This window comes from Marmota monax, unplaced genomic scaffold (assembly GCF_021218885.2).
Source record: "Marmota monax isolate L192 unplaced genomic scaffold, Marmota_monax_Labrador192_F-V1.1 WCK01_AAM20220418_F8-fsc00017, whole genome shotgun sequence".
Classification (NCBI taxonomy): Eukaryota; Metazoa; Chordata; class Mammalia; order Rodentia; family Sciuridae; genus Marmota; species Marmota monax.
Window position 1 is genome coordinate 25,167,487 of NW_026695241.1, and position 9,860 is coordinate 25,177,346.

General features: G+C 36.8%; 2 gene segments (V, D, J or C); both read left to right on the top strand.

Moving 5' to 3' along the window:
* The first annotated feature begins 2,014 nt into the window (after positions 1–2,014).
* LOC124090409 (T cell receptor alpha variable 13-1-like) lies at positions 2,015–3,412 on the top strand. The segment is given in 2 exon segments: positions 2,015–2,125; positions 2,286–3,412. Coding segments are annotated over 2 exon segments (396 nt in total).
* A 4,021-nt stretch (positions 3,413–7,433) lies between these two features.
* On the top strand, positions 7,434–8,391 carry LOC124090454 (T cell receptor alpha variable 14/delta variable 4-like). The segment is given in 2 exon segments: positions 7,434–7,586; positions 7,746–8,391. Coding segments are annotated over 2 exon segments (408 nt in total).
* The last annotated feature ends 1,469 nt before the right edge of the window (positions 8,392–9,860 follow it).

Sequence of the window (9,860 nt, forward strand, 5' to 3'; positions counted from 1 at the left end):
AATATTTACATAACATAAATATACAAAATATTATATAAAATATTTGCATAATATTTTATATAAACAATATATATAATATATACATAACCTATTTTATGTATACACATATATTTTTATACTGAGTTGAGGGTTTTCATCACAGCTGTCCTTAATCTTTAAGGGTATTAGAGGTGACCAAGTGATTAGATTTACTCTCTATAACTCCAGAGGGGGTAATGAGTACAAATACAGGAAAGAGGCCTTAACTTCTGAAATGAGGTCATCTTGTTTTGCCAGAAACTATTGCTCATGGTTCGTTCTTGAGGTCTGTTTCCCATTTGTACTCTCCTGTAGCAGACACAAGCAGGAGTTCGGCTTCCCTAGATTTTGTCCTATAGAAACAATCAGAAAATATCAGGAAATTAAAGCTTATGAGAAAAGGTCTTTGGAAGAAGGAGATAATCCTTAACATTTACAGGACTAAAGGATTTTAACAAAGTTTTGGGGAAAGAACTTTGTAGTGGAAAGTGGGAGAAAAATCAATGGTCAAGATAGCAGAAATCTATGCCAGGAGGGTTGGCTTATGATCTGGAGGAAATTCTAGGGAAAATATGTCAATTGTTGAAGTTAAGGACATATCGTATGTTTTGAGAGCAGAAAATGAAGGCACATCAAAAATAAACTTGTGGTTATATATTTTGAATCTGTAACCTGATGTTTTTTGAGAATCTCCACTTTTTCTTTCAGGACTTTGCAGAACACAAGTCACACAGCAATAGAAAGATTTTTTAAGTCATTTCAGATTTCTCATTGTAAATTAACCCAATGTACTGGTCAAACTATTTTTTAAGGTTAAAAAATAAGTAACTTGGGGGCTGGGGATATGGCTCAAGCGGTAGCGCGCTCGCCTGGCATGCGTGCAGCCCGGGTTCGATCCTCAGCACCACATACAAAGATGTTGTGTCCGCCAAGAACTAAAAAATAAATATTAAAAATAAATTCTCTCTCTCTCTCTCTCTCTCTCTCTCTCTCTCCCTCTCCTCTCTCTTAAAAAAAACATAAATAACTTGAGAATTTATCTCCCTGCTCCCTTAATCACTGAGATTTTTTTTCCCCCATGGGTGGGGAGGTACTGGGATTGAACTCAGGGGCACTTGGCCACTGAGCCTCATCCCCAGTCCCTTTTAATATTTTATTTAGAGCCAGGGTCTTACTGAGTTGCTTAGTGCCTCACTTTTGCTGAGGCTGGCTTTAAACTTATGATCTTCCTGACTCAGCCTCCCAAGCCACTGGGATTACAGACTTGGGCCACCAGGCCCAGCACCATTGAAAATTGATCTTTAGTTTTTATTATCTTTGCTGAGGAAGGACACTTTGCTGAGGTTTGTGAGTGGCAAGTCATGGGCAAGACCAGGCTTGGAGTAGTGCTTCTGAGATAATATGCATTTCAATATGAATTGCATATTTCAATATGCAAAATATCTAGTGATCTTCTTTTTTGCTCTGATCTTTTGTTTACAAATTTATTTAAGAAAACATTTGTCTTTGTAACAGAAAAATCTCAAAGATAGATTTGGTTGAAAAGGAATGTATTATATTTTTCCTTGTGAACATGAATCATGGTGCTTCCTTGATATCAAACGTATAAACTGAGCCCATCATTGCATAAATGCCAATAGCATTTACCTCTTTACAATTTATTAATAATGACTCAGCAGTGTGCACAAATGTCTACATACTTACTACATTGATATTTACATACTTACTTTGCATTTAATTTCTGATCTGAGTCTTACTTTATTATACCAATTGCTGCTTTTTTGTGTCTGAATCATCCATGGGGGAACAGACCATTTAACGTAAAAGTTCAGTAGTTAGGGATGTGACCACAAGGTGGCAGTCTTCCCCAGCTGGTGCAGCATTGCAGTGGGTTTTGAACAGAGAGGTTTATAGTAGAAGCAGAGCCTTTTTCTTATTGGTTGTGTAGACAATATGAGAAGCCACTATAATTGTTAGAGAAAGAAAGTGACAACCTGATACAGAAATAGCTCTCCTGGCTAGAGATATCAAGTCTATGGTCCAAAGGGAAGAACAATGGAGACATTGATTTATGCTTTATTCGTATTCTTGTGGCTGCATCTGAGCTGTGAGTTGAGGACTGGGGATAATAGAGATACTACTGGATGTTCTTTTGATGTCCAGGGAGAAGACTGGCTTTATTCAGAGCTCCTCCATATCCTGTAGAAAAAGAAAATTCTAGAGATTAATGACCTGACAACCCTCTTGTTTTTCTTTTTCTTTTTCAGGGGTCATCCAAGGAGAGAAGGTGGATCAGCACCCTTCTACTCTGAGGGTCCAGGAGGGAGACAGCGCTGTTATCAACTGTACTTATTCAGACACTGCTTCATCCTACTTCCCTTGGTATAAGCAAGAAGTTGGAAAAGGTCCCCAGCATATTATAGACATCCGTTCAAATAAGGAGATAAATCAAATGCAAAGATTCATTGTTGTGTTGGATAAGAAAGCCAAACATTTCTCCCTGAACATCACAGCTACCGAGCCTGGAGACTCAGCTGTCTACTTCTCTGGAGCCAGTGCACGATGCTTCCCAGACACCTGCAGCCTGTACTCAAACCTGACACTGGGCTGAGCCCCACCTGCTTCCGTTTTTTGCAAAGACCTTCCAGTATTGCATTTTCCATATTGTTTTTTTTTGTAAGTGGAAACTAGCATATAGGCATACAAAGTATATAATACATACAGTGGGTTCAAGATGACCCAGAGAGGGTCAGAACATTTTATTAGGTGATTGTTGTTTGACAGATTCTTATGTTTTCTATGTTTATTGTACATATTTAGAGTATATAATGTGATGTTTTGATATATACATACATAGTGAAAATGAACATCTAGGTGAAGTGATGTGAGATGAAGAGGGAAAGGTGTGGCACAGAACTTCATGCCTACTCTGGGCTCTTCATGCCCAGGCACCCTCACATCTTCATCAATCCTAAAGCTGCACGTAATGGATTCTTCCAGGGAACTAAGGATGCTTTGTTTCGCAAGCCAAGTTTTAAAGATGAATTAACATTTGCTATTTGATTCCTCTCCTATAATATCCCTTTAGTATCAGTTTCACAATCCTTGTCAGATATGGGCTACTCTTTAGAAAATTATATTTGTTATTTTTCTGATTAGTAAACACTACATGTTAAGCATAGAAAATATATGAAATATAATATATGAAATTGATTATTTGTACCCTGATAAGTATTGCTAATATTTAGTCAAAATTTGGAGATGTAATGTAAAATGTAAGGACTATAGTTAATAAAGGTATACTGTATTAAATAGATTTTTAGCTACTGTCAATTGTACAAAAAATTATGTGATAGATATGTTAATTTGTTTCAGCATATAACCACTTCACTACCTATGTGTATCCTATAATATATTATTGTAAATCTTGAATACACACAGCAAAATTAACTTAAAGAAACATATTATTTCTTTCTACTTATTTATGTCTTTCTTTCTTGATAAAGTTCTATTGTTTTGTGATGATTAAATTTATTCCTAGACATTTAGTTTTTATTGCTATCTTATAATTCTTTCTTGTGTATGTGAAAAATTTTTTATATATATCTATTAATTACCTTATTGAACTCTTACTAGTGAATTACGGAAAGAATTTGGAATAATGGTGTATTTGTTGATAACTTGCTACAGAGATTTCCGTTCTGATAGTCTTTGGTGCTTTATGTTATGCAAGGGCATGTGTGTTTCAAGAATCCTGGGTCAGTGTTTATCTTCTGTGGACTGTCTGCTTATGGAGACCCTCAGAAGAAGCTTAGTTAAAATCTTTAAAGTGAGTTATATTTTATTTCTTGTCATTTAAGTATGGATAATGTCATACTAGTTGCTAAATGCAACTGAGGGTCAATTCCTTATACTTTATCCAGTGAACTGGTAGTAAATATTTCCTAATGAGGTCATTTCCAAAGATTCAGAGTCAGAATGTTTCTGGCATTGATTTCAGATTACCAAGTCATGACTGATTAAATGAGAGGCCAGGAAAGGCAAACTGTTGGCATGTTGATAAAAGGGTTTATCGTGTTTTCTAAGAAAGTATGGAGTATGGATGGTTTGGGAGTCACAAGTGTCTAGACATGGCCAGTTCACAGCAAGACAACATATGACTTTGTGTGGGGGAAGACTGCAGGCCCAGGGGAGCCAAGGGTAACCACAGTTCATAGACCACAGGACTTCAGGGGTATCTCATACAGCAATAAATGGGCAAATGAATGGACAGACACTTTTCAAAAGAAGTAGGAATGACCAGAAATTACATAAAAAATATAAACACCTTTAGCTACCAGGGAAATTCAATTCAAAATTACACTGACATTCCATCTTACTCTAGTAAGGATGGCAATCATCAAGATTACAAAAACAAATCCTAGTGGCTCAGGAGGCAGAGGTAGGAGGACTGCAAGTTCAAAGTCAGTCTTAGCAAATTAGAGAGGCTCTAAGCAACTTAGTGAGACCCTGTTTCAAAATAAAAAATCATAAAAAATATTTTAAAAAGTGCTGGGAATGTGGCTCAGTGGTTAAGCATCCCTGAGTTCAATCCCTGGCACCATCCACCCATCCCCCAAATAAAAAAACAACAACAGTAAATGTTGGTGAGAATGTGAAGAAAAGGGACACACTATTGGTGGGAATGTAAATTAGTACAGCTGCTATGAAGATCACTATGGAGGTTCCTCAAGAAACTAAAAATAGAACTACCATGTGATCTACCTATACCACTCCTGAGTGTTTAATGAAAGAACTAAAGTTATCATATCATACAGATACCTGCATAACTATTTTTATTACACCATAATTTATAGTAGCCAAGTTATGGAATCAGCCTAGGTGCCCGTCAATGGATGGATGGATAAAGAAAATGTGGTATACATACACAATAGAGCATCAGCTATAAGGAATAATGAAATTATATAATTTGCAGGAAAATGGATGGAACTGGAGATCATCATGTTAGATGGAATACACCAGACTCAAAGAAAAGTATTTCATACTTTCTCTCATGTGTGGAATATAGACAGAAAAGAGATGAATTAGAAAAGAGGAAGAGGATCTGAGGAGGAGAGGGTAAGAGAGAATAATAGGGAGTGGATATGATCAACATATGTTTTTTGCTTGTAAGAATATGCCACAATGAAACACACTAATCTGTATAATTAAAATGCACTAAAAGATGCCTGATACTATATTAATGCCAGTTTTAATAATCCATTTGTTGTTTCCAAATTTTCAGAGGATAGTGAGGTTATTTAAAAAAAAAAGTGTAGTTCCTGAGTGAGGGCAAAGCCTTGCATAACGGTACCAGAAAACTATGCTTCATATGACTTGAAGTGTCACAGGCAGGGAACACAAAGTCAAATTGATTTTTGTATATCACAAGTTCTGTGGCTTTCCAACAGGAGAGTGCCTCAACTCATGTAGAAAATAAAATTCTATACTCATAAACCATACAGGGAATGCAATTTTATAATATCCTTTGAGAGATATTTAAATGTTTCCACAGGATTCTATTCTTTTTTAAATTTTTTTGGTTTGTTCTAATTAGTTATACATGACAGCAGAATGCATTTTGGTTCATTGTATACAAATGGAGCACAGTTTTCATTTTTCTGGTAGTATGTGATGTAGAGTTGCCCCATATGTACCTAGGGTAATGATGTCCATCTCATTCCACCATCTTTCCTACCCCATGTCCCTTCCCTCCCTTCCCTTTGCCCAAAGTTCCTCCATATTCCCATGACCTGCCCCCCCCCCCACTTGTTATTCTTGTTAGTGTCCCATCTTTACAGTTTTTTATGGATTTTTTTTTTTTTTTTGGTCCTAGGCAAGGCATGAGAATGTTTTCCTAAAAATGTTCATTTAATGTTGCACCCAACATGTCCCTACTGTGATGTGTTGTCTCTGGGGGCTTAAGCAAGCAATCACTGGCGATCAGTTGGCTCTTCCAGGGTCTTTCTGGCTTTGGTAATATCTTCTCTTCATTGATAAACTAATCAGTCTTTTCTAGTGTTTCTTTACAAACATGGGAACCAAATTTTCTGGATCTGAGATGAAAATTTAGAGCTTTTCCATGGATCTTTCTTTATGTTGTATAAGAGATTTTTGCATAAGGACTTCAGTCAGAAAGGCATGTTTAATTTAGCATAATCATTTGCATAAGTGTTTACCATCCCCCTTCCTACCCCCATCCACAGATTCTGTAGGTTTTTTTTATACTTTGGGACACTGTCTTCACAACAATAATTTCTTTTGAGTTACATGAACACATGAAATAACAAACGCATTTAGTGTTCAGCTTTAATTGTTATACATAAGAGACATAAGGTTAAGAAAAGTTTATAATAATCAAAAAACTCAATCTTCTTCATAGTATTTGGAAGTTTTGAACTATATTAAAACATATTAACTATCATTACTTTTTCATATTTTTACATGTCCAAGAGGAAGTCACAATTGCAGACAAGAATTAATTTTGCTTCTGCTCAAGGTGTATTAGATTTTATTATTGATACTTGAATGCTTATTGTGTAACTTACCTGAATGATCGCGGTTCAAAATTTGGCAGGAGAGTGTCAAAATATAGATTGTGGAAATGGATACTTCTTGATTGGCAGAAGTACAGTTGTGACCTTCCCTTGAGAGAGAAGTGTAATGGAATTGAAATGCTATGAGGAGAAATTGTAATATCTAATAATTATTTGATCACCTGGTAGAAAAATATTGGTGTTTGTAGAGAGCAGAACAGTTATACTGTATGTAGTATCAGATTTAATGGAAATTCCAGTATAAGATCTGAAGATGCTTCAACCAATCTAGACAAGAGTGACATTATTTTGAGAAGGGGATAAGCTTTGGCTACTGTATCACGAGGTAGGGATGAGATGGGCACAATATAACATAATTTGACCAATATCATTCCCTAGCTCTTCCCTCTTCCCTCCCCTCATCCCACCCCCTGGTCCCTTTCCTTGACTGATCTCCCTTTGATTTTCACAGGTCCCTACCCCTCACCTGTCTTTTCTTGTTTCCTCTCCAGCTTCCGCATATGAGGGAAAACATGTGGCTCTTGACTTTGAGTCTGGCTTATTTCACTTACTATAGTGTCCTCAAGTTTCATCAATTTTTTCCTGCAAATGACATAATTTCATTTTTCTTTATGGCTGAATAAGACTCCACCGTGTATATGTATATAGACGACATTTTCTTTTTCTATTCATTTGTTGACAGACACCTAGGCTGCAGATTCAATGGTTGTTAAATTAAGAAGGGAGTCTGGGTTGGTGAGATTACCAGTCACACACACAGCAGTTTGACATGACTTCCTTGCTGAACCAGGAAGCCTCTGTTTCCTCTTCAGGGGCAGCAGCAGCTTGGAGCTCAGTAGTACCACCCTCACCCTGTCAGGCTCCCCTCCCAGTGCAGAGCCCTGGAGTCAAAGAAGAATTTCTTCTGAAGGAAGAAGGCAAACATGGTGCTGCCCAGGCTGCTGAAGCTGCTTATGGCATTGATGTGGCTGGGTAAGGACAATGCCTGTGAGAAGGGGTCTACTTTGTGACCTAGGGACTGGAGGACAGGGTAGCCTTAAGGGACTGTGGGAGGGAGGGTTAGCAGGGTGTAAAAATACACTTTTTTGTCCCAACCACTTATCCCTCAACTTTCTGTCCTTTTCCCTTCAGGATCCAGTTTTGCCCAGAAGGTGACTCAGGCCCAGCCAGCCATGTGGGTGCAGGAGAAGGAGGCTGTGAGCCTGCTCTGCTCCTATGACACCAGTGAGACAAGTTTTGGTCTCCTCTGGTACAAGCAGCCCAGCAGTGGGGGGATGGTCTTCCTCATCCTTCAGAACTCTTACAGCCAGCAAAATGCCACTGAAGGTCGCTACTCAGTGAATTTGCAGAAGGCAAGCAAATCCATCCAGCTTGTCATCTCAGCCTCTCAGCTGGGGGACTCAGCGGTGTATTTCTGTGCACTGAGAGAGGGCACAGTGGGAGGACTGTTGGAGGGCGGTGCACAAAAACCCAGGGTCTGCCTGAGATAGCCACCTGCTGTAGGGACCAAGGCAGGGAGTGGGCACCCCAGACAGGAAGTGGCCAGGGCTGTGACAGCTTGTCTGGGGTTGGAGGGAAAACACTCTGAAGAAACCCTCTCTAGGTTCATAGATCACATCAGAGTTATCACTAAAAAACCAGCCATATTGTTGAATCTTTGTAGTAAAGTTGTTTTAATGGAGAGTTATTGAACACAAAGAAAATGTGTATAATATCTGTATCTTGACTTTGAGTCTGGCTTATTTCACTTACTATAGTGTTCTCAAGTTCCATCAATTTTTTCCTGCAAATGACATAATTTCATTTTTCTTTATGGCTGAATAAGACTCTACTGTGTATATGTATATAGACCACATTTAATTTTTCTATTCATTTGTTGACAGAAGATTAAAAAGGAAGAATAAGCACAATAAAAATTTGTCATTTGTCATTTGGATATAAAATTTAGCTCAAAGAATTGGCTAAGGTAGTTCAGAAAAAATAACTGTAAAATCAATGAATACTTCTATGAATTTTTGGTTCAGCTTATCAAATAATTATTTATTGAATTACTATTGTGTATTAGGCATTGTTTTAAATTGGGAAGGTATCAGAATTTCTCTTTAGTTTCCTTTAAAAACTATCATTTTGTTTTATACTATTTCACATATTTGTTTGATTCAACTTCATTTGCTCTAAGTGATACAGTTACTCTCTAGAGGTGCCTACTATGTGACATCCTTCACACTCAGAGTTTGTTCCATTGTCTTGACCCTTCTAGTGTAAAGTGCTCAGTTTCCATACTGAAGGGTTCCCTGCCCATCCCCGTCTTATCCACAGAGTGAATGACAGTACCTGCTCTTCTAAGGTCACGTGGAGATCTGTTTCCACGTGCTTTATTTGATTCTACTGCTCTTTTTGTTTAATTCTATAACAATCTCAGGAAGTAGTTTTATAGTAAATTTTACTGCCTTTTAGGGCAAATCACTCCTTAGTAGTAGCCTTTTAAGAAATTCTTAGACATTTATTTTTCAATATAGATATTATTTCAATATAGATATTATACACATTTTCTTTGTGTTCAATAACTCTCCATTAAAACAAGTGAAAAAACAAATAAAACAAAAACTTGTTGAAAACCAAAACATGGAATAACTTTAATAAATATATTAACATATGCGATATCAACTTATTAGTTTTTTTTTTAATTCAGGAGAAAGCTACTTTCTCAATTCATAAAGGACCTTTTATGTTCTTCAATTATTTTGAAGTCTCTTATCTGAATCTTCAATTGAATTATTCTAAATTTATTGTTACATATTTGTCTGTGTAATTACAGTTTCAATTGAATTTCTTTTATATATTCATTATTGCTGATTCAAAGTAAAACCACTCAAACAACAAAGTTGTCTCTGCTCATCCTTGCAAAGTACAAGCAATGCCTATTTTAAAAAAATCACATTGTTTATACACATAAGAGTTTCTAAATTTTGAAATTGAAATATAAACTTACTATTAATCATTATACTTTATTTTCAAAATTTTAATCTCTTATATATGACAACAGAATGCATACAATCCATATTACACATATAGAGCACAATTTTTCATATCTCTGGTTGTACCTAAAGTATAGTCACACATTCGTGTCTTCATACATGTACTTAGGGTAATGATGTCTATCTCATTTCACTGTCTTTTCTACCCCTCCACACCCTTCCTTCCCCTCCCTCCCCTTTTCCCCCTTTGCCCTACTAGAGTTCATTT